Source organism: Cavia porcellus, unplaced genomic scaffold (genome assembly GCF_034190915.1).
Source record: "Cavia porcellus strain 051 isolate PalLab524CR breed Dunkin Hartley unplaced genomic scaffold, mCavPor4.1 scaffold_1, whole genome shotgun sequence".
Taxonomy (NCBI): domain Eukaryota; kingdom Metazoa; phylum Chordata; class Mammalia; order Rodentia; family Caviidae; genus Cavia; species Cavia porcellus.
This window is the reverse complement of record NW_026947484.1, coordinates 105,964,028-105,990,475: the sequence shown is the minus strand read 5'-3', so window position 1 is coordinate 105,990,475 and position 26,448 is coordinate 105,964,028. Positions and strand designations below refer to the sequence as shown.

Here is a 26,448-nt window from a genome sequence, read left to right as displayed (position 1 = left end):
GTAAAACAGAGTACAAGGTTATCAACAATGGTTATCAACAATGTCTCTTGTTTCCTTAAAAAGAATTGTCTATCTCATTAGATATTATACAGTTGAACAAAACAGTAGAGAACAAGACCAATAAAACTTAAGCATTGTAAACATTACAGGAATTCCAAAGGAGACAATAGTCAAACCAGAATGGGCATCTTAGTGAATATTATTGCCTTCAAAGTAGTTGCCTATACCCTCAAACTTGATACTATCAGACAGAATGGAACAGAGTCATCAGTCAAAACAAGATAGTGGGAGTATTATAGGACTTCAGAACAAGTTAATAGGAAATCAAAAAAAAGTTACTATTATATATCCTGCTAATTTTTAAAAATTTTCCCCTTAATTAAAAAAAACATAAAAAATAACTAAATAATTTTTTTAAATGAATACGGGAGAGATTGAGATAAAACAGGACATAACAATATAACAATACAGGTCAAAGCATGACTGTTTCAGCAATCTAGTGCTTCACCACCAAATAACCCGACTTAATAGTAGTTATATTTTGGGAAATTTTCAGTTATTATTTCATAAGTAGTCTCTTGATATCATTTGTGTTATCCCCTTCTTTTTCATTTATCCTTATCAATCTTATGTTGTTTTTCTTTCAGTCATCTTGCAGCTGTTGGATTGCTATTTCCTGTCTCCTTGGTATTTTTAAGAGCTCTTTCCTTTCCTGTTCACTAGCTGCAATCTTGTCTTCAAGATCTGAAATTCTATTTTCATTTTCATTGAGGCAGGTTTTACAACTTTCCATGTAATTTTTGATTTCCTGTCAGAGAGACAGTAAATCAAATCTCTTTGCTATCAAGAGATATCTCTTTGAATCTGCTTTATGTATTCTCTTTGTTTCTTATATTGTTCATCCTGGGACTGTATCTTTTGTTTTGTTTTGTTCCTCTGATTTTTTAACTGTGTCTTCTTTAGATGTGTTCAGCATCTCTTTTATTACTTTTATCATTTTTTCTTTTACCTGGAAGGTTATTTCTTATTTGAATTCCTTTAAAGCTACTTGGAGTTGCTTCTTTATTTCAGTTACTATTATTTCAGGTGTATGGCATGTATTTTCTTGTATGAACATGGCTCCTAGGCTTTCTCGGGATGGGCTGAATGTTTGAGATTGCATTTTGGTCTTTCGTTCTGTCATTTTCCTGTATTTCCGTGTTTCAAGTGTTTTTCCAAAGCTTCCCCTGGGAGTGTTGGAAATTGTCTCCTATGTCCTGGCCTCTGGCACTCCTCTGGTATTGTAGCTCCCTCCTTGGGCAGCAAGGCTCCTGGATTAAAAGAAGGTTGCCAGGCTCATCTCAGGTAAGTCTAAAGACTCTTCAAGCCACACATCTCCCCGCTTTGGCAGCAAAGCTCCCCAGGCAGAAAGAAGGCCACCAGGCATGGTCTAGGCAGGCCCAAATTCCACTAAACCCAATCTAGTGTGGTCGCATGCTCAGCGGCCCCTAACTACCTACAGCAAGGATCTCATACTCTTCCGCGGATCAGATGTTGAGTAACCATCCACCTCCTTGGGTGGCAAAGCTCAGCCCAGCTCCCTCCTCCAGGCAGTGTAGGTGTAGCATAGCATGCATTCTGGGCAGAAAGAAGGTGGTCAGCAAGGCCGAGAAGGTTCCCGTGGCTTGGCCCAGCTCCCTCCTCCAGGTGAGGCAGCTGGGGAATGCCCTCTGGGAGGAGAGAAGGTGGTCAGCAAGGCCCTAGCAGGTTCCCATAGCTGGCTCAGCTCCCTCCTCTAGGTGGAGCAGCTTCCATTGTTTCAAAATGCTATGGTTTAGAACCAATTCTTAAAAACAGAACTATCCCCGTAGAAATGGATCTATCTTCCATTTGTTCAAAGATTTGGAAATTGAAACTCTTGGTAAGTCTGTCCCCACTTATGTTGGTAATAAGTGTGGAGAGCACAGAGAATATTCCTTGCTTTCTGTGCTAGCATGTGTTCTGGAGCATGTAATGCAGTCTCAGGAGTAGATAACGGATTGTATTTTGCTTCAGTGACTGTAGTGGTTGATTGCTTGTGTCAGTTGAGACATTCAGAAGCTTAACTAAATGGGCTTAGCAACTCTGTACCCAAGGATGTAGAAGAAGACCAACAGTAGGGTGGTTTGTCACCTAGAGATATAAAAGGGATGGAGGAAGGTTAAATGTATGCCATGCTTGGGAGAAGCTCCAGTCTTTATCTTTGGTTTGGATGTCATTTCCTGGCTTCCAGTGTAGACTCTTCAGCTTTCGGGCATAGACTCTTCAACCTTTAATTGTAGAGCCTTTGGCCTTCTGTCCCAGACCAATCAGCCTGCTGGTGTGGACTTGCACAAGACACTAGGGTGAACTCCAGACCTTGGGTTGAATCCTTTGCCCTTCAGTGTGTATACACCCTCTGTATGCTTCCTTATTGGACTCTGTGGGTAACCATCCTAAGCCAGTCTTGTTTCCTTTATATCTGTATATCTCGTGTTATATCTGTTGTCTCTAGTAAAACCCTGCCTAATACAGTGACAAAGCAGATACAAAGACAAAAGCCATCTTAAACTTATAAACAGCAAGGATCAAATCTTTCTTATCTCTTTTTCCAGCAGAACACCTAAGACATAGTGAGAGCTAAATGTACATTTAGAACCACTGATAAAATACAGGAAAGGAATCAATAGGCTAGAAGAACTAGGAAAAAGATTGAGATTCTTCAATAAATATATGAATGATAAAAACCAGAATTCAAAAATTTTATTATGTTACTACACATTTTTCAAGGAAAATATTTTCAGTTGAAAAGTTAGTTTTGTTCTTTGGACTGTGGATAGAAAAATTAGACAATTGCATGATAGGGTCTCTATCACAGAGAAGTCAAGTTGTTCTCTTAGGAAGTAGGAGGTTTAAAGTGGAAATGATATATCATAGAAAGGCACTTTGAGGTACTGTACTATGGGCAGCAAAGTCAAATGTGCATTATTAGTGCAATGACTCTTTTCAAGGGGCTAGTTAACTTTGCTGTTCAGCTGATCCTTGACACAATAAAGTTATCTAATTTCAAGATTTCCTACTTGAATTTACAGTTTGCCTGAGAACTATGTTGGTAATAAGTGTGGAGAGCACAGAGGCTAAGAAATAAGCAAAACCCCAGGGTTGTGCAGGTGCAACAGGTGTGGTGCAGCAGAACAGATACATATATTTTTGTCCTTAAGATTTGGGATATGAGGATTGGTAGGTTAAAATCTTACAATTTTGTTTATATTAATTCACTTTAAATGCAAAAAGTGAAGCTGTACTTCCTACTTTGTGAAATTATCCTTTGTGACTGAATAATTTGTATTGCTGAATTTTAATAATAATAACTGTGAAACTTGCTTCATGGACAGAGAACGTTGCATCCTAGATAATCTGGTGATATCTGAAGAACAATAAATAGGAATCAGTATTTCTTCTTTGGAAAGTTATTGGCTTGGGTAATCAAATGCTTGTGCCTAACATCAATTTCTATGAAATATCTATAACATAAACCAAAAATGTTTAATTTCACTAAATCTGATAAATCTGGAAAGGCATTCTGCTATTTCTTTCATTGCCAAATTTTGTACTTAGAAACATCTTTTGTGAAACTCTAACTTGACAAAGTCATGACAATTGTTTCTGTATTCTTGTGAATGTAGAGAATGAATGTCAAAAGGGACCTTAAATCCTCCTAAAGGTCCTTTGGGAATAATCTCAAAAGGTAATCCAGTTATGGAGAGAAAATATGACATTTTCCTTGCTAAGGAGCAGAAAATTCATCAGGTTTTTTATTTCAAATTCATAAGTGGATGATTATTACACTAAATTTTTACCAGCATAAAATCTAACCTGCAGAATATAGAATTCAGAATTGCATTTAGGTCATGGTGAAAAAGAACCTGATGACTTCATCAGTACTCAAGTGTGATAAGACAGCTCTTATGAATGCTATGAAACTGTTATTTTGCATGCATAATCTCAGTGATGTTCATAATAGCACAGGAATTGTTATTTGTCTGTTCTACAGTGAAGCATTCAACAATGAAAAGGGTTATACTATTTGCCTTCGCTTATACAATCATTGATAAATGAGTAGGATCAAAATATGAATTCAGAAATTTATTTTAATATATAAAATAGAAGGCATTTAATCTTTAAAATATATAAAAAATAGCTTGATGTTTTAAAAATGCACACTCCCAGGCCTCTATTAGTGATTTACTTCAGACTAACAAATAGCACAGATTTAACAAGGAAACATGAAATCACACTCAATGCTTCTTCTCTCCATTACTATTAATATTCCCATAACTTGAACCATCTGGGATGAATGTATCCTCTCAGCACCAATGTCTCTATTTTTGGAAGCTAGCAGTCAATATTTTCAACTTCTATTTGAAGTTCATACAACTTTATGCATAGAAAACATCATACTCAGTATAGCTCAAACTCAACTCATTTTCTTTTTCTGGTGTCTCGTTCATTGTTTTGTTTTTTTTTTTTTCTCATAACCTTTGTTATATCATCTACCTAAACCCTGAAGTCAACATCTCTAGAACTTCACTGATTCTTGTATACCTTCTTTTTACATTTTTCAAGTGGAAGATAGGTGGATCTTTATAAATTAGGTCATTTTCTTCTTCTAAGTATGTTGCTTTCAAAATTCTCCCTCCAGTTCTCATGGGCTCTTACTTCCCTTTCTCATTTTGCTGGAGCCACATAAGGTTTACAAGTTAGTCCTTTGTAGAATACTATTGTCCCTGGAACTGTTTACTTAGTGGTGCCTTGTGACTCCTTTATATGTGACTGGGCCATATTGTTATGGTGACTTGGTTAAGAAATCTAAATTTCAATCTCAAAATCTTTTTATTGGGAACCCATCCAAGAGCCCTGATTGCCTGTGTTAAGGGTATGGAAAGAGGATAAAAATAAGAAACAGAGACAAATTCAATAGTGCATGATGAGTGACTGGGAAATTGACGTCTTCCAATGGGCCAAGAGAGCAATACTCCAAAACAGTTAGTATTTATTGGGTGTACCAGTGATAGTCAAGGCCAGTGACATATCCAAAATTGGTGGAAAATTTAGAGGTCTGTGACTTAACAGCAAGTATAATCTTTAGATGACTCAAGAGGGCAGGGATGATCTTATGTGAAGAATAATCTCGCTCTGAATGGTTTTCAACCTTAGTGGTCTTACTTTTAGTCTTAGTGGGTGGAGGGAACAGCCCATCCCTGAAGAGTTAATGGGAAATCTCAAATGAATGATACTGATAATCTCAAGCTTCCATTTTATCCCTTAGGGAAGTAAGTAAAACTAGCCATTGTGAATTTGTGGTCCTAACATTATTTTAATTCTCTGCTTTATTCTCTTTTTCTCAGCAATACTTGCTACTTAAAAGTATCATGGATTTATTCTCAGTGGGGTCTAGTACGTAGAAATAATGGCATATTTTTAAGAAACATCTTTTTTAAATTTTATTTAAAGAAAGACTAAACAAAACAGAAAATAGGTAGAAATAATACATGCATTCAGAGAAAAAATAAACAGTAAGAAATCACTGGTTGATGTTTACATATTGTCATTTTACAAATAGTTATTCAAGATACAAAAATGGAACATGTAAAGTGAGAATTCAAACAGCAAGACTGCAAACAGTTCTGTTCAACTGTCCAATAAAAACTTAGAAATATGTTATCAGTCCTATACACTTAAACATACATGCAGTTATCCATATCTTCAATTGTGTTGAGATAGAAAAAAACCCAAGCAGGCTAATATCACTCTGAACAGAGAATAATATTATTGCTGGGTTTCACATTATGACACACCAGAATCAGCACTGGGTTCTTTGGTGACTCTTTTTCCTCAAAGTATCTGTTCATTTCATCATGTGTCATAAGATCAGCTCTCATAAACTGTTTATAGATTCTACACATGCATGAGTCTTAACATGTATTTCTGTTCTTTCTATATTAGAGGTAGAAATGAAACAAAGCAAGACAGAACAAAACGTATTCCTATAAACACATGAAACAAAAAAGATATAAGACCATTGTGCAAGGAGTTCTACCATAGTTCCTGTGTTGTCTCTTGTTATCTTCAATAGAACTGGCTATATCATCAGACATAGTATAACTGAATATATAAGTATATAACAGTATTAATAAAAACATAACTGGCAGTTATCAAACCAGAATGTATATCGTAGGGTCTTGTCTTCTTCAGTGTAGTTGCCTATAATCCCAAACTTGATGCTATCAATCATATTAGTTTTTTTTTTATTTTATAGAATCTGAAAATGATTTTATAAGTTCATGTAAATTGCACAGAATAGTGGATTTTGGTGTACTGCAACTTACATATAATTTACATGGATTTTTTTTTTGGAGGTATTGGCTTGGCTTCCCAGAGTCCTAAGTTCCAACATGGTGTGGATCTCAGGAGATACTGCTAGTTCTCCCCCTGGAAGGGCTGCAGGCTGCCACCCTGCCTCCGCTTACAGGGAGGGGAGATGCTGGCTTGGCTTCCCAGAGTCCTAAGCTCCAACATGGCATGGATCTCCAAGAAACATCTTTAAATTCCTCCCAAGAGTTTTCAGTACCCAGTTAGATAAACAAACTTTTAAAAAAATTTTTCAAGTATAAATAGTCTCATTTCACTTAAAAATTCAGTTTAAAATTTGTCTTTCCATTCTACATTTTTAGAAAAATTATACTTTTTTAATGATTTGCCTTAATATGACTCAAATCCATATATACCAGCTTCATTTATTAACAGTAATAGCTGTGATTTCTTAAGTCTATCAGATAACTGGCACAAATTTAAACACTTTACATGCATTAACTTATTTATCATTAAATTAACCATGAGAGATATATACTTTTATTACTATTCTCATTGCATTGTTAGAGAGATTAGTATTGGGTGTATGCCCTTGAAGTAGAAGAAAAAGTTGAAAGTATCTTATGTTTTTATAGACATTTTCCATCCACAGGGTATCTGGTTTAACAAAGGTAATGGTTCTGCAAACAGGCAATACCTACAGTATGAGCAGTAGTATGTAATATTGATGTTAGCAAAAGGACTAATACACTTGTTCTCATATTGTGTCTTAAATTAGCTAACACACTTTTATCAGAAGATTCTGTTCTCTATATATGCTTTGTTATGTAATAATATATACTACCGAGGCATCGCCTCAAATCTCCAAAGGTGGAGATAAAGGAGGGAGCTCATCTCACATTCTACTTTCTCTTCTTTACCGGTTTAAGTCAAACATGTTCACAGAAACAGCTAAGGAATTATGAGTGTACATACTTTGAAAGTGGAAAGAATAGCAATTTCCTTAGGACTGATTCTGGATCCATTTTGGTATGTACTATAGAACGTAGGTTTATATGACCTTGATCTAGTTCACTTTGCTGTTTCAATTATTAAATCATTTTGACAATATAGCCTCTCAGGGCAATACCTTTGCTCAGTCTCAGGGCTAGTTTGCTTCCAGAGCTAATTAGTTCCAATGTGTGGCTCCACTGCTCTTGGTTTTTGGAAAATGGGCTTATGTTTTTTTTTTTTTTTTAATTTCTAGAGGAAGAAAGCAAGTTTCCATGGGAATTTAAAATAAATATATAGGTAATCAAAGAATTAGTGTAACTTAATGTTTTCCCAAAATTTTATGAAATCATTATGTCTTCCAATATAGGAAGAAAATTAGGGCATAAAGAAGTCTACATATCTCTGATTCTCCTTTTTTCTTTAACTCCTTTATGACACAAATCTAAATCTTATTTTAAAAAGTAAGTATACGAATAATTGCTTAATATTTAAACAAGAAATTTCAGATTTAATTTCATTAGACACAATTGGTTAACTTTTTTTACCCATTCACATTTTCTACACCTTCCTCATAAGAAATCATTATTTAAGGCCAAAATACATTGAGCCATTTGTTTTCAAGCATAATTCTTTTTTTGCCTTTTTTAGGAGCATGCACCTTCTTTCTTACCTTCTTGAGAAAAGAATAATTCTTTAATTCCATGGATCATTGTGTTTTAAACTAGCTAATGCACTTTTATCAGAAGATTCTGTTCTCTATATATGCTGTGTTATGTAATAATATATACTACCGTGGCATCGCCTCGGTATTTTACCTGGATGAATTTCAAAGACATAAAAATCAGGTATTTCTACTCAAGAATAAAATGTGTACTTTTATGGTGAAGTAGAAGATGGTCAGATCAAACCAGTGAGATTTTTATTTGAATATTTGTTTATGTTTGCTGTACAAATTTGAGGAAGAAAATAATTTCATTGTTGGAGCACAAAAAAAATTAGACATAATAGTACATGAAAAGCAAGTCATAATGATGCTTTTGAAAATTAATGCTTTTACAGGATATGAAGCCATTAGGGAAAAAATGTCTGTCACATTTTTAACCTAGCCTGGTTCTATGCCTCACTACCATATCTACTCTGCTGGTAACATTCTGAGAAGTTGGTACAAATAATTAAATTAATTGCATCGTAAAATACTCAGTTACTTAACACAGCATGAAACCAGTTCTTTCCCTCCACTTAAAACATTCTATTACTATTTTCTTTCCAACTCTAGATTTTTTTTTTAGCAAAATAGTTAAATGATAAAATTCATTTCCCACTGTTTTGGAGTGACCTATGCGAAAGCTATCCAATGTTCACAGTAATAGGGGCATAAAGCATTGTGCTGCTGGTTATCATGGTTTTTGTGTTTGTTTTTTTCCAGCAAGGGCTTAAAGTATCTACATAATGCAATTATTAGATTTGCAAGTAAATTGAGTCTCATGTAATTGTTTTCGGGAGTCCACTGTGGATTTTTTTTAGAATTCCAAGTGAAGTTGTTTGTACTCTAATCCTACATGGGTCAACATTATATAGGGAAGATGTGACTCTGTGATATGCAGGTGCTGTCTCACTCTTGCATGCGGGTATTTCCTTCAAATTTTATTTATTTATTTTTTTTAATTTTTCAATCATTTTACTGTTTATAGCATAGTCACATTTAAATTGGCAGAAATGCTTCCCAGACAAGACAGACCTGTCATGCAAGGGAAAAAAAGTGCAGGTTTGCACAAAGCTTCAGAAGTACCGTGGTGACACGGTGGCTGTGGCATTTCAGACGTGTGCCAGGGTTTGCAAGTGGGTGGGAAACATCTTCACAGCAGCTGGCCTGAGACCTCTAACATTTCCTAAAGGGTGTTTCTTAAAATGCTTAGCGGACAAGTCACACATAACATGATGTAAAGGAACTGTGACGCCCAGCAAAGGGAAGCCTGCAAGTCTGGAGCTCACTTGCCTGCTGCACAGGGTCACTGAATTAAATTAGGGTTCTGCAAGAGTCATCCCATAAGTAGACATCCAGGTAAACTGTAGAACTGCTGGACTTCATAGGCCAAAATACAAATAGCCACACGTACCAAACCGACACACTGATTTTAAATGGAGTCATGGTGAAGACTTCCCAAAGTGGCAGAGCAGAGAAGACTATTCAAACAGAAGATCTTCATCCTTCTCTTCAGCCAGAAGGTTTGCAGGCTCCATCACCTCACCAGCTGCTCTCCGTTGCTCCAAGTCCTTCTCGCATTTTTCCTTGAGAATCTTTTTCTTCTCCTGTATTTTCTTTAACCTATAGAATTCTTCTCGCTCTCTCTCATCCAGCTCTGTGATGATGTAAGCAAGGGTACGTTCAATCCGAGGTATAATAACATGCTCGATGGCATTTACACGCCTGTTGGTTATCTTAATAGCTTCATCCAGAGTAACAAAGGAAGTCTGCAGCGAAGCCAGCTCCACCAGCAGCTCCACAGCTTTGGCATAATTTCTCTTCAGTTTAGCTAGCTGTTCCCCACCTCTGGCTAAACCAGTGAGTTCATAACCGTCAGTTCCCTCATGGTAATGTTCGAAGACCGGCAAAGTAACACCTGCTACGTTATCTTTCTTCGCCCGAATCTTCACTTGGGCTTTATTTACATTTTGGATAACTGTGGTGCTGAAGTCGTCCCCTGTGAACTTGGCCTCAGCAAGGGAGAAGGCGGCCTCCCTCATCACCTCGCCCATCAGCATCTTGGTCTCAATGATCTTCTTCAGGATCTGTCGAAAGCGAAGCGTTAAGGCGTCAGACTTCTTCTTTAGGAGGTTCCGGCCTGTCTGCGCTCCTTTCAAGCGGGCCTTCATGATGGTCTCCGCCAAAGGGGTGGTCAGTGGGAGTACAACTAGGTGAGGTGCATTTGCTCGCAGGCAGTCTCAGAAATCAGGATCCTCTTCCCAGAGGACGCTCCTCCTTCAAATTTAAATCCAGCTAAAATTTGTGTGTGTGTGTGTGTGTGTGTGTGTGTGTGTGTGTGTGCACGCGTGCGCTGTATAGGGTATACATCTAATTTCAATTATACTTCAGGTATAACAATTGTCACAGAAACACTATAGTATGTCTAGTAATATAACATGAGTTTCAGAGATTATGTATTAATAAATCCAAAAGTGAAGAAAAAAAAGACTGATAAATTGACAATTTCAAATTATATTTTTATGATAAGTAATAAAAAATTGAATAAAACATAATTGATAAAACATTGTCTATTGTTAAAGGACATGGTTAACATTCAGTTTTCATAAGCTGACAAAAAATTAAAATGAATGAAAAACAACTAATTTGATGTTTTTGAAAAAGAATCTCAAGTGGTCAATAATCATAAAGAGACACTGCACCTCACTTGTACTCTGAGAATTTTGAATGAAAAAAGCATCAAGATCCTTATTCTCACATGTTGGGATATCAAGAATTATAAAAATAGAATAACCTCAAGTGATTGAGTTTTAAATATTCTCATAGTGTTTTGTTATAGAAATAAAATTTAGCCTAGTAATTTCAGCAGGCAAATGCTATTAAAATTTAAACTATGTGACTTAGTTATTTTCTCATTGCTGTGACACAATACCCCATACTCAATATTTAAATAAGAAAGGTTTATTCTGGCTAACACTTTGTATAGGCTCCAATTCATAGTTGACCAGCTCCAGGGTAGGACAGCATGGCAGAGGAGGAACAGCTCATTACAGGGTAACAGAAAGTAGACAAAACTCAAGGGAGGAAAGTAGGAATATACCCTTCCAAGCCATGCTCCCAGTGACTTATCTCATGGGTCAAGTTTTAATTCCTAACATCATATTTACTAAACTCATTAGTGGAGTAATCTGAGGATTATTACTGTCCCTCAGTGATCTACTGACCTCCCACAAGCCCCACAAAAGAGGCTTTGGGGAGCATCTGGTTATAAACCCTAACATGATGTATATTCAAGTATAGTATTCTATCTTTTCATTTTTATCATGATAGTTACCTACAGTTGATGTCTATACAGTTGATGTTCATTGTAGTATTGCTTATAAATTATACATTCTTTATACATTCACCAATAAGTTTATAATTAAATTACAGTATATTAGCACTATGAAATTCTATGGAATAGAAGCATCCTGAGTAGGTAAAGGATAATTATAGTATAAATCCTTCATGAAAAATAGCTTTCATATATTCTATTCAGAATCATATGGGTAACATCAGAAATAATTACAAATTTCCATATGAGCAGCATTAACAGACACTTTGATTTTATGGATAGTAAAGGATTTGATTTTTTAACTGTATGAAAATATTATTATTTTTATAAATATAAATTTTAAAGCTCTAAATCTAACACCATTTAGTGCTTGTGAGTTATTTTTCAAAGAAGCAGGGGAGTTTTAAAATTAAGACCAATTTTTAATTCAAAAGTAATGAAAAGAAGGTCCAAAATAATTGATTGCATAGATTTTTGAATTTTTTTGATTTTGAATAGAATAAAACTAAGAAAAATAAAACAAAATAAAATCAAAACAAAATGGTGTAAGTGACACATGGTTTCAAGATAGCAGAAAATAAAAAAAAAATGGCTACCAGAATGTCACGTCTTTAAAATAGCTGCTCAGTGTTGGGAGCTGTTGAAGCTGGAAATTCACCACACATGCAAGTTTGAAACTTTACCATCCTAAGAGCCATCCTGGGCAAGTCACTTGAAGAAGTTGCTTCAGTCCAGAGAACACCTTGCCCCAAAACAATCTAAACAGTGGGTGGCTAGGACAATAGGGTGTCATGTGACATTATTGCTAATAAGGTATAAATAAATGCCCTTGCAGGGAGCAGCCAGTACCTTTCCTCCCATCAGGAGGGTGAGGGCTCCACCTGAACCCAGATTTGTCTCTTCTTTATTTTCTCATCCTCTTGTGATCTTTCACCCCAAAAACCTCAGGAGCCGTATGAATCACAGCAGCCCATACCATCAGACATATGAAAGTCAAACAAAACAGCAGAATGGAATCAATAAAAACAAAACAATTACCACATACAGGACTTCAAAACAAGGTTATAGTAAATCAGAAATAGTTACAATAATGTGTCTTGTTATTTTTGAAATAGCTTCCCATACCATCAGATATAATAAAATCAAACTAGATGAAATAGAATAAAGCCAAACCAAACAATAAAAATTATACAGGACTTTAAAATAAGACAATAGAAAATTAATAGTAGTAATCACCTTCAGAACGAGATCTCTTATAGGTGCTATACTGCATATTGTTATGTTTTAAATAGATGTTCAGATCACCAACTTTAGGCTAGCAAAGTCAATGAGACTACACTACAAACATTGTTATGTTTTACTTCAATAGCTATATCTCATCTCAGCCTGTGTTTCTCTGGATAAACCAGTAATGCAAGGTGCTGGTGGGGGGCTTTTGGTTTTTCTTGACTCCTAGCCTGCTTATAGGGTGTAGCTGGTGTCTGGTTGTCCTCCTCATGGGCCATGCATGCTGATGACTGACAGGAAGTGACTGGTTCGCCTCCCTATGGCCCATGCATGATGCCAGCTTACAGGAAGTGGCTGGTCTCTTGTTGCCCCTGTGGCTACAAATGGCACAGGGAAACAGGAAGTGGCTGGCACCTGGTTGTCCTTCCCACAGCCCAAGCATGCTGCCAACTCAACCACATAGATTTTTGAGATAGCTTGAGTGAAATTACCACCCCTTCTTCAATGATATAATACAGCAAAAAGTGATCTACATTTAGGATCCTGAGTTGTAAACTTATACTTTTGGTAACTAGAATAAGGTTTTTGTATTGATGAAACCATATTTACAGATGCTTTGTGACAATTATTAATTTAAATGAAAAACTATTCATTTACTTTAAGAGATACCAGACTTTGGCAGGTCTCTATTCTTTTGGCCAATGATATAATTCATTGTATTTGAAATAAAACAAGTTAAAATAGTGAAGGAACAAAAGCCTAGTCAAAGATTTCGGAAACCTTATCAAATGTAACATTAAAATATTTTCTTACTATCCACATTTCCTCCGATTTTCGTATTAAAGGTGTGTTAGGATTAATTCTGTTATAAATCCCTGAAGCTACAAGCCCAAAGTACCTTAAGTCATATGTATATTAAATATTAACAAGAAGACTATAAGTAAATGTGTCCAAGTTTATTTCAGAGGTTCATCAATGTGAAGGATGTAGTTTTCACCTTTATCTTCCATCAGACTCACAATATTGGCTTATATTCTTGTGCTTTATTGTCATATTGCTGTAAAATAGCCAGAACAATTCCAGGGATCATTCCATTATCCTAGCATCTTTGGCTAAAAAAAAAGCAATAGAAGAAAGAGATCTTTTTCTGAAGGTTGTGGGTTTATCTAGGAAGACAATGTTTTCTAAAATAACCCTAGTAGCACTTTCTAGTCTGTTATCTTGTCTGGAACCTATGCTCTATGATCCATTCTGTTAAGTTAGATTGGGAAAATACATGCAAAAGCATATGTTATGGCTTAGACCAGCAATGGTGAATATTTCAAAGATGAGTGCCAAAACTGCAACACAAAAACAACTTATTTATTATAAAATATCAACACTGCAGTAAAATCTGAATACTGATGCTTCAGTTTTTTTTAAAGAAACTCATACATTGAAATTTTTTAAAAAACAAAAACAATTAATATATGTGCTTAGGTTCATCACCAGTGGCTTAGACTAATCTTGATTGTTCTGCTGGAACCAGGGGAGGGACATATTTTCCCTGAGTTGAGGGGTATGTATCTCCTTACACGATGAGACAGAGTCTCCTATGCAGGCAAAAATGTGGCTGGTGAAGGTAGTTTTATAGAACCTGAACAATGGAATCTTTGTTCATAAAATCTTGATTCCCTGAATGGCATGCCTTGTTCAATGCTAAGGATTAAAATCTGAGGGTGCATGTATGTGTCAAATTATTCTGGTGCTGTACCAGGGTTATATCACACAAGAAACAGTAAAAGCCTTCCAAGCTTTCTTTTCTTTTGTTTTTTCTTCTTTCTCTTTCTTTTCCATTCACATCATAGAACAGAAATTCTAAGTCCAGATAAGATCCTGGTTGTGTCTTCCTTTTAACATTATTTAGTATAGAATTCAGTAATTAAAGTGTTCTTTTATCAGGGAATTCTAGGCATTATGCAAAAAAAAAAAAAAAAAAAAAAACCAAAACAAAACAAAAAAAACATTCTCTGCACTGCACAAGAAATCAATGAGGCGACAATTCTCCAGGAGATTTTCAGGTCATTTCTAGACTGAGGCTCAATTATCCAAAGATTGCTTGATGAACAGAAAAACCAGGATAATTCTCAAGTGGCTCTCATGGCTCATAAAAGAAACAAATGAAAGAACAAATTCCCCCCACAAACAAGCAAATAAAAACATTTACATTTGTATCTTGCAGCAGACCTTTGCTATTTAAAGATCAGGACACTCCTGATTTCTAGTTCAACTATCATTTAGATAGCACTGGATTAACATTGCAATCTTCACCTCCTCATCTTTCTCCATTCATTCTAACCTTCATGCTTTTGGGTTACCTTTGTTAGCAGTGTCTTTTTAAAATAGCTTTTTTCTCTTTAATTTCATTAGTAAATATTGGCAGAACATGAAGATTGCATTCATCTTAGGGTATAGATACGTATACATTACACAGCTTGTTTCTTTTGTTAGGGGATAATAGTTTTTTCAATGAATTTGAAGATGCTTTTGTGGCTGGAATCATATTTAGCTCCTGTTTCTATTCAGAATCTTTGGTAACTTTGATGAGATGCAAGAATCCCAAAATTTTCTCAATCTTGTACTTACAATCAATGAACTAAGTAAACATGAAGAAAAAATATCTGTTATTTTAAAAATTACTTTGATTATATCCATTCTTCAAAAGTATACCTGTTGTTAAAGAAAATAAAAGTGATTTAGTGATGGTCATGTGCTACATAATAACATTTCTTTCAAAGAAGCATTGCCGTGCGTATGCTGGTGTTCTCATTCAGTCATGTTGTTGACTCATGTGTGACTACATTGGCTTGTGTAGGGTCACTCTAAGAAGTATACACGGTGACAAAACTGATAATGCATTTGGGAGAATGTGGCCCAATTTTGAACTGATGCATGACTGTAACTTGATAGAGTGACACATATGTGTAAAAGTGTTTGTCATTGTGATTTGAAGAAGGTGAACAGAGGAAGACAAGAATGAACCAAGTATCTCAAACAGACTTGTCAATATATATGCCATCATTCTAAGGGTACAGTTTAACTACTTCTGCTCTGGATCCTCTTGAGAACAATTATCCCTCATTTCTTAAAGTGATAACATTTAAAATTATTTCATTGCTCACTTGAAAACCTACTGTTACATGTATTATATGTTTTCTTTTATGGAGATCTAGGGAAAAAGGCAACATCACAGAGGAAGGCACTCTCAGAGAACAGGAAAGGGACAAAGGAGGCGAGAGGAGACTAGAAGAACAGTAAGGGGGTAGGTATGATCAAAGCATGCTATGTACATGTACAAAAAATTCCACAGGAGAAACCATAATTGTAAAATAAAAGTACACTAACAACAGCACTAATAATAATTTTAAAATTTCCACTGCAATAAATCCATGAGGCAAGCTAGCCAAAGAATTTCACTTTCAATTCTGGTAGGTGATTGCAGACTAAAATATTTTCTAAGTCTACTGTGTAGTTCACAGATGAATTATACTTATTTATTTATTTATTTATTTATTTATTTTTGTCTTTTTGAGACAGAGTCTCACTATGCAGTTTGGGCTGGCCTTGCACTCACCTTGTAGTTCAGGCTGGTCACAAACTCACAATGATCCTCCTGCCTTAGCCTCCTAAGTGTTGGGATTACAGGCATGTGCCATCACACCCAGCTACAAATGAATTTTAAATACCTCAGGCCTCAATACTTTAGCAGAAAAAAAGGAATGAAATACAAAAATAAACATATAAATAAATAAATGCATGGATTGATGTGATTGTATAAGAGCTATTAATATAGCTATGCTGGCAATCTCATAAAAATTATCACAAATTACAAGTACGTGCTTTACTAAGGATTCTAGATTTAGTGAAAAGAGCATCCAAACATTCAAGAACTGATTGCTTCATGTAGCAATTATTTATTACTGAGGGGCTTTATTATTATTTTAAGCACAATGAGAAACAAAAAATATTTACTACCAGAGATTTAAAAGATACTTTACCTTTTGATGAAATTATGATAAATGTGGGCATATCCAAAGAAAAGCAATATAATACTCAAAACACAGTTGACGATGATACCTGAAGTCATTGGGAGCTGCCTAATCTGGAGAAATGAGCATGATGGAGCGGGATCTTCACCCTGTTGCTCCTTCTTTGATTTGTGTGATGGCATCTTACATGTTGGCTAGAGAATACATGGCTGTTGGCAATATTTGCTACCTCTAGTAATTTAAATCTTAATTTACTAACTGAACTGTAGACAGTGTTATTGAAATGTCTTCATGAAAAGAAAAGCATAAACAAAATAGGACCCAAGTTACTGTCTCATAACCAAACACTATACAACGCCTTGCAGGTGTCAGGACAGGCAAGTGGTGAGGATACCTGCCCTGAAGTCCATTAGAGTTTAGATAGAGTTGTTGTGAGACTCTTAAATTCCCCCTATTGTAGTATGTTTCTCTTGATTTCAGGATAAAATCCTTCAAACTTTTATCATTAAACATGTTAATTAAAACTACTAATTATCTTTTATCAGCTTTAGACAATTTATTTCTATTTCTGATTTGCTGAGAGGTTGTCCAGAATTGAATGTTGATTTTTTTTTTTCACTTATTGAGATAACCACATAAAGATTTTTATTCTGCTAAAATACTTTAAATGTGTTGTTTCATTGTTTTTAAACCTACATAATTCTATAAAAAATCAGTTCTCGAAAAAATCAAGTCTCATTGTCATCTTTGTTTTTCTGAATTAAATGGAACTTTTCTACTTTTAAGATTTTTCTCTTCATTCCAGGTTTTAAAAATTTTGTTTGCAATGTGTTGTGAAGTAATTTTGTTTATGTTTCTTTTGTGTAGCATTTATTGAAGATACTACATTTGTAGATACAGTTTTCATGAAATTTGGAAAACTCACTATTATTTCTATAAGGTTTTAAATTTTTCTCTTCTTGCTCTCAGGTGGTATGGATTATGTTGCATAAAGTTTTTTCATAACATAACTCTATTCATTTTTCAGTCTTTTTATATGTTTTAATTTTAGATGGTTTTTAATTGCTACACTTTAGTTTTTAAATCATTTTTTCTTCAATGTCATTGTAATCATTATGTCATTTTTTAAATCTTTTAAAATAAATACAATCTTTATTACATTTTCCATATTTTAACATGCTTAAATTTTTCCTTAACTTTTTGAATATATGTACATCAATATAACAAATTTAAACATTTACATCTAATGATTCTCTTATCTGTGTCATTTTTGTTACTATTTCTAATTTTAAAGAATTTAGTTACATTTTCCTTATTACTTGCAAGCCTACTAATTTTTATTGAAATTCAAGAATTGTAAATTTTATCTATTTACAAAATTTTTATATGTATTATCTATCTATACACATGTATATACATACAATATATATATATATATATATATATATATATATATATATATATAATTGTAAAATTTCCTGAGGGTTGTCATGAAGTGTACTTATCTTACTTTGAAATAGTATACTCTTTTTGAAGTGTAGTTTTAAACTGTATTATTTAGAATCAGAGCAATATTTCACTTAGTCTTTGGAAGCAATCAATTCCTACTGAAGCAATCACTTCCCAAACTAGTATCTTTTTTCTGGCTCATAGGGCAATGGGTTAATCTATTTTCTGCTGCCATAATAAAATGTCTAAGGCTAATACTTTATAAAAAAAAGAATTTTACTTAGCTCACAATGTTTACAATCTGAGGCTATATATATATTGTAAAGAAAAGAAGTTTGCGTAGCTCTCAGTTTTGGATCATAAAACTTCAAGATTCGGCCTCTGGTGAAGGTTTTCCTGGCTGGGTAACAATGCAGTGAAACAGGAAGAGAAATAGCCATTTGTAAAGGAATCAACGGTGTGAGCAGATTTATTTATTTCTTTTTTCTTTTTGGTTCTTTTCTTTTCTTTCTCTCTTTCTTTCTCTCTTTCTTTCTCTCTTTCTTTCTTTCTTTCTTTCTTTCTTTCTTTCTTTCTTTCTTTCTTTCTTTCTTTCTTTCTTTCTTTCTTTCTTTCCTTTCTCTTTTCATCAAGGGCCTTTGCACTGGGCTACAACCCCTGACCTCTTTACCTTTATTTATTTTGAGTTTTGAGGCAAGATCTCACTATGTTTCTTAGTTGCTCAGGCTGCACTGAAAACAATGATTCACCTGCCTCATCCTACCATAGTACATCTCTGTGTCACCATGCTCAGCTGTGTGGTCGGGGTTTATAGCAATCCATTTTCATAAGAAATAGTTCACTCTGTCAGACAGAGTCTCTTCCAAGGTTGATATCTCTATATACCTAATTTTTCCTCCTTAGGTCTTGTCTCTTAAACATCCTAGCAGAACTCTATTCCCTGGGGACTAAGCTTCCAACATATCAACCTTAAAGAACATGTTCAAACCACATGTCATACATAGTAAATTATAACTTCAGTCCCAGTGTAAGCATCAGACATCATTTCCTTTGTTTTGTTTTTTTCAGTAATTTTTTTCTCTCACCTTAGATAATTTCCTTCTCCTTTATATTCTGAGCATAGGGAAGGAATGATGCATACATTATCTCCAAAGGCTCTTTGTATTCTTTTATCTAGTTCTCTATAATTATAATTATCTCTAGCAATCCTGATTCCTTTGAACTTTCAACTTCATCCCTTTTATTCATAGAAACTGATGTTTTCTGAGATCCTTTTTTCTGAACTGTGATCTGGATAATTCTCTCTGTTCAATAAACTCTGGCAATCACAAATGTTATTTCATTTGTTTCCTGTTTTTCTGATGCTTAACGTCCAACACGAGTAAAAAATGTTTCATGTATTTATTTTATTTACTATTTTCATGTGGGATGCTAACTTCAATCCCTGTTACTATACTTAGCCAAAAGTGGAAATATAACTTTTAGTATATTAATTTTAGAGATATAAAATAAAATGCAACATGAATTGTAGAATATATTAAAGTTATTTTTATGACTGGATACTTTATTAAGGAAATGTATTTTATAAAATAAGATTATGTGTGGGAAAACATCAAACAAAACTTGTTAGGCCATTGTGAGTAGATTATGTAAAGCAAAGATTCTCACTTTCACTGTTAAATACAGAGAGCTAGCAGTGTCTATAATTAGATTCAAGAGACACAAATCATGGTTAACTCTGACTGTTTCATTTTCTCTCCATCTATTTAGTCTCCCTTGGTGACTTGAGGTGTCTATTTATTTGTTTCAAATGTGGTTAAGCAGGTTGCTCTGAAATAACAGTGGCAGCTGCTCTTCTAGCTGCATATTTTCTCCCATTAAACCTTACCAGGAGCTGACCTTCTAGAAGCACATCCTTATTTTAGGCTTACTGTTTGCTGAGATGCAAAGGTTTTACATTATGAATAACAAAAGCATTTGGTTTCTATGGATGGAAAATCAACACTATTTCATCAGGAAACTTTTTCTGTTTAAATCACCATGAACACACTGAAAATCAAATGAAGACAAAACTATTATGTTGTCTTGAGTGTTTGTGTTCCATTTTTTCAAGCCTCACAATTCAGTTGTTTCTGGTAGGAAATCTTTCTTTTAACTTGTTATTTTCGCCCTTTTAAATTAAAAATTTAAATATTTAGTTACTGTTGCATAATCAGTCCTTATGAAACCTAAATCTTAGTGTCTTATTTTTTTGTTCCATAAAATATGTCCTAAAAATTTAGTTTTCACTAAAACAGATAAACCACCAATGTAAACCATCAATGTAAACATATACACTTTTTCTACCTTCGACTCTCATCTCATTTTGCTGGTCCCATTTATTCACAGGAAACAGGCATTTCTTAACAAAATTTTGCTCTTAGAGTTTTCTAATGTCAATACTATTAATTTGATGTACCAAGTACAATTTTTCTGAATCTAATTTTCTTTGCTCTATACTGTTGAATTTAAACAGAGTAACACAATTATTTTTCCCTGGAGAAAATTTTATATCTTACTTAACTAATATTATTGATGTGGAAACCTTGCAATAGGAAAAATACAGCTACATGTGACTGGCACTTTAGTCCTTTTGGACTTTCTACATTATAGCCTGATCTTTAACTCCTACATATGAGACAGGATTTCAAAACATGTGGACATTTTAACAAAGTAGGAATATGGGTTACATTTTCAAAATTGCCAACCTCTGTAAAATTATACTTAGAAAATACCCCTAAGCACTAATAGTTCTTCTGGGAAATATGTAGTGTGAATCTAGTAGAAATACCAGATAATTAAATTGAAATGCTTGGAGTATTGAGCCTAACAAGTAGTAAAATCTCAACAATTATTTTATTGCTTTGGAATTTTGTCCTATTTTTCAAGAAAATAAAAGGATTGTAATCTGTATTTAGAAGGTTAATTTAAACCTGAATTCTAGATTTAGGCTTATTTATTTAGTTAAGAGGAACGAATATAGATTACTTACATTCACCATATATAGGGAGATCCATTATGAGATACGGAATGTGATGTGAAGGTCACTCGAGCATACCACTAGAGGATCAATCTAATCATTATAAATGCTTGAATGTAGCACTGTGGTCTCCATGAGTTATTCCATTTTAAATGTAGTGTACACAGGTAAATTGTTCAATAGCTTTTTCTAGAGGTATTTGCTTTTACATAATTGATTTTTACTTTCTTATTGACTTTGCTAAGAGGCACGTTCACTTGAAATATTAATATAAAGCCTTTACTCAAAATGCAGGGATTTAAAATCTTTAACATATAAAAATCACTAAGAATTTTGTAAATAACTGTAATAATAATGCATTTTTAATTAAAGATCAATGGAAATGTAATGAAATAACTACTTAATAATTGCGATTTTATCACTTATATGTCACTACCTATCCTCCTTTTCCTGAAATGACTTATTTGATATGCATTTTATAGATATTTATTTATAACAGAAGTGATGGGAGACAGCAGAGGATGAGTAAAATATAGCAAAATGGGGGAACTCTCTTTGTCACCTGGGGACCAGCACGTGGTTTCCTGCCAGGACCAGTGAGTGGGGCCTAGGCAAGGAATCCTGCCCCAGTCTAGGGAACTCTCTTTGTCTTTGTGAAATTGGTCATTCTCCCAAAACTACTATACAGATTCAATGCAATCCCAATAAAAATACCATCAACATACCTCATAGATCTAGAGAAATCACTCCTAACATTCATCTGGAATCAGAAGAGACCTATAATAGCAAGGAAAGTTCTAAGCAGCAAAGGCAAGGCAGGAGGTATCACAATTCCTGACTTGAAATTATACTACCAGGCAACTGTAGTAAAATCAACATGGTACTGGAACCAAAACACTGCCGAAGATCAGATTACAAGATACAACTACAACTAGAAACACACTCAAGCACCTTATCTTCGATAAAGGGGCCAAACATGTTCACTGGAAGAACGACAATCTCTTTAATAAATGGTGTTGGAAAAACTGGCTCTCCATATGCCAAAAACTAGAACTAGACCCATGCCTATCACCATGTACTAATAAAATCTAAATGGATCAAAGATCTTAATATTAAAACAGAAAAACTAAATCTATTGGAACACAAATTGGGTAAAAACCTTGAAGACATAGGAGTAGGTAAAGAATTCATGAACAGGACTCAAGCCGCATGGGAAATACTTCCCGGATTTAATAACTGGGCTCGCCTCTTATTCAAAAGTTTCTGCATGTCAAAAGAAATCTCCAGCATAGTAAAAAGAAAACCCACAAACTGGGAAAAAAATTTTAGTGAACTACCCCTCAGACAAAGGACTTCTATCTAAAACATATTAAGAATTAAAAAAAATCAGACCCCCAAAATTCAAAGACCCAATCCAAAAATGGGCATCTGAGATGAATATTCAATTCTCAGATGAATAAATACAAATGACAAATAAATACATGAAAAAATGTTCATCATCACTACTCATCACAGTAATGCAAATTAATACCACACTGGGATTCCACCTCACTCCTGAAAGAATGGCCAAGATCAAGAAAACCACCAACAACAAATGCTGGAGAGGTGGTGGGGAAAAGGGAACTCTCCTGCACTGTTGGTGGGAGTGTAGACTAGTACAACCATTGTGGAGGTCAGTCTGGAGATTTCTCAAAAAGTTGGGACTGGAAGCCCCATTTGATCCAGCTATTCCGCTTCTAGGCATATTCCCAGAAGAACTGAAAGCATCATACCACAGTGATATATGTGTACCTATGTTTATAGCAGCACAATTTATAACAGCCAGATCTTGGAAACAACCTAAGTGTCATTCAACTGAGGAATGGATAAAAAAGTTTTGGTATTTTTCTACAATGGAGTACTACTCAGCTATAAAGAATGATCACATTGAGATATCTATAAACAAATGGACGCAGCTTGAGACCATACTCATAAGTGAAATAAATCAAACTCACATGTATAAATACAGAATAGTTTCCCTAGTGTAAGAAACGATAAGAATACATAAAAGTATGTGGTAATCATGATTCCCAATCATATTGGTTTGAATCCATATAATGTTATCACTCATTAATTGCAATGGTTTTAACCTGGGTTGTTAGAATTTAGTATCGGTGATAGTATGAATAGCTATTCTGAAGAAAACAACACATCATAAAAGCTAGTGCTGATTTAATATCATCTTGTTTTGAAGTTCCATCAAACTGTTGTACACCTGTTTTCACTGGTTTTAACATGTTGTATCTTACTGTATTTTACTATATGTGATAGTATAAACAAAATTTTTTATAGGCAAAGTGATAATATAGAAACCATTGTTCGTTTTCTGTTAACTGGTTCTAAATACCCTGTAATTTCTTCATTCTCTTGAATAGCTTCAGACTGACTTGATATGCTTGATGCTATAGTACATGAAGTTATACACAAATAATTCAAGAAATGAGGCACTATGGTGACTACTATTGTGTTAGATTATCTGGGGGTGAAACACAATGATGCTTAAATTGTTTGATTCTGACCTGTGTTGTTCTAATACAATGTCATCTTTACTTCAATCCCACCCTTTTAAAAAATTAATATATTTTTTTCTTACCTTTTTTTCAATTAAGGGAAAACTAAATTAAAAATAGCGGGATATACGATAGTAACTTTTTTGTTTTCCTATTAACTTGATATGATCCCCAGTATTGCTCTCCCCATCTTGTTCTGTCAGATTTTACTATATTCTATTTTGGTGTTCTATCAAGTTTGAGGGTATAGGCAACCACTTTGAAGGCAATAAGATCCACTAAGATGCCCATTATGGTTTGACTATTATCTTCTTTTGAAATCCTGTAAGGTCTCCAGTGTAGGTTTTGTTGGTCTTGTTCTGTACTTTGATCAATTCTGTACTTTGATGTTTGTATTTTGATCAATTCTATTATACCTGACGATATAGGCAACTTTTTAAAAAAAATAGCAAGAGGCACAATGATAACCATTTTAGATCACCTGATTATTATATTTTTACATCATGTACTATGCCCATCCTTTTGTTCTAACTGACTCTGTTTTGTTTAGCCATGTTAGGTTTTATTCTCTCCAAAAAAAAAAATAATAAGAATTGTGGGAGTAAAAAAAAAAAAAAAAAAAAAACAAAAAGTGTAATTGTTATTAAAAAGAGAGGAAAGAAAGGTGGTCTAATGGATATAACTGCATGTATGTTTGAGTGTGTAGGATGGAAATCCATATTACTGAACTTTTGTTGGATCATTGATTGGCACTGTCTGCAGTCTCATTGTATGAATGTTCACTTTACATGCTTTAATTTTATAATTTGGACAACTATCTCAAAGATGACAATACGTAACCTATTAATTAGTGATATCTTACTGTATTTTTTCCTTGAAATTCTGCATTATTTGTATCCTTTTACCACTTTGTTTTTTTATTTTATTTCCTTTCCCTTTTTTCTCTTTAAATAAAAAATATAGCAAAATAACATAAATGCATGAATGTGAAGAAAATATCAAGAGAAATCAGGAAGTAAGGTAGATGGGATAACTGCTGAGGAAATCTACAATTAAGATTGTAGTATATACAAATTTTGTCATGTCAATGAGTTACGGGAGTTCTTGGAAATTATCACAGTTCCTAAACTCTAGCAAATGTAAATACTTACTATCTAGAATAAACATTCTGGTTTCAAACCATAGGCAAGGAGAAAGAATATCCTGAAAAGTCAGAATAATTTGGTTCCAAAATTATAGCATCATTCACATATCATTCAGGTGACTCTTGGAAGTTTTAGACTTAATGCCCAATAGCTTCATTCATTATGTAAGAATGAAAATAATATCTATCTCAGAAGATTGTTTTGATGATTAAATGAAATAATGCATGCAAATAACAATGTAGTCTCTGAGAATTATATGACATAATTAAAATTTAGCTATTTACATTCTTTTTAAAGAGAAAACATGAAATGACCTAAAGGCCCTTATTATATAGTTTCTGAAAGGTTAAGAGTCTATCCACATTCACACTGTTGTCAGAGACGTTTGATAAATTCTCTATCTACACTTGAATTGAGGAAGCAGAAGGCATTGAGTGAGACAAGGTTAACTGCATCTCTCTCTACCATAAATTCTTGCAACACACAACACAGAAATGAAAGCCAAAATATTCAGTGATGACTTTGTTTACAAATCTGCATGTACCTGCATGTACCTGTTTCAGTCATGAATTGGTGTCATAATAAAATATACATAAAATAATGCATAGTCTAATAGAAGTTAAGTAGTGTGTGACATTGGTCCGAATCTGTTCTAATAGCACAAGATTCCCTAGAAAGTGTTGTCAATAGATAGAAATTGTATGTCCCAATTTACTATAGCTTTGGTGCCATTATATGATGTCAATTATTAGGTTATACTAAGTAAGTTGCTGGCTAATAGGCAAATTCTATGTCCTTAAGTATAATTTCTTCCTTGATCAGCAATTGATATTGTTAGTAGTTCATTAGGTTGTTTTAACAATCAGAAATAGAATATAAAATTATATGATACCTAGCAAGTATTCAACAAATTTTGCTCTATAAGCATTTTCTGAAAAATTAGGTCACCTTTTATTTATAGTATTTTTAAATGTGATAAAAGTTAATCTATGAAATAAGTTGGTAATTTATTTAGATCCTAGCTGATATGGTGGAGAGGGTAGCCACTTTTGACATATTACCAAATTTCTTGAATATATTTATACATTAACATATTAGCTTTTCCATTACTTAGACACAACACCAACACCAATAGCTAAAAGAAGGATACTTTTACAAAAATTTTATTTATAGAAATACTAAAGTTATCCATATTTTCATTTATGTTGAGTTTAAGCAAACTAAAACAGGCAAAAGTCATTCTGAACAAAGAATACCAGAATTGCTGGATTTCACATCATGGCACTCCGGGATCAGCACTGGGTACTACTGTAATGTATTTTTAAAAAAAAATTTATCTAAAGAAAGACTAAACAAAACAGAAAATGGGTAGAAATAATGCATACTTTCAAAGAAAAAAAAAATAAACAGTAAGAAAACACTAGTTGATGATTACAGATTGTTCTCTTACAAATAGTTATTTAAGATACTAAAGTAGAGCATATAAAGTGGGAATTCAAACAGTGAAACTGCAACCAGTTTTGTTCAACTATCCAACAAAAACTTAGAAATATGGTTATCAATCCTATACACTTAAACGTACATGCAGTTATCCATATCTTCAATTATGTTGAGGTTGAACAAACCCAAGCA

General features: G+C 34.0%; 1 protein-coding gene across 1 annotated transcript in view; it reads right to left on the bottom strand.

The window, feature by feature from the left end:
* Window positions 1–9,143: 9,143 nt before the first annotated feature.
* LOC100716412 (V-type proton ATPase subunit D-like) overlaps window positions 9,144–26,448 on the bottom strand; it is a 142,233-nt gene continuing 124,928 nt past the window's right edge. Inside the window, exon 2 of the mRNA XM_063248715.1 lies at window positions 9,144–10,274. Within this exon, the coding sequence (XP_063104785.1) occupies window positions 9,547–10,274 (728 nt within the window). The 3' untranslated portion in view covers window positions 9,144–9,546. The remainder of the gene's footprint in view (window positions 10,275–26,448) is intronic.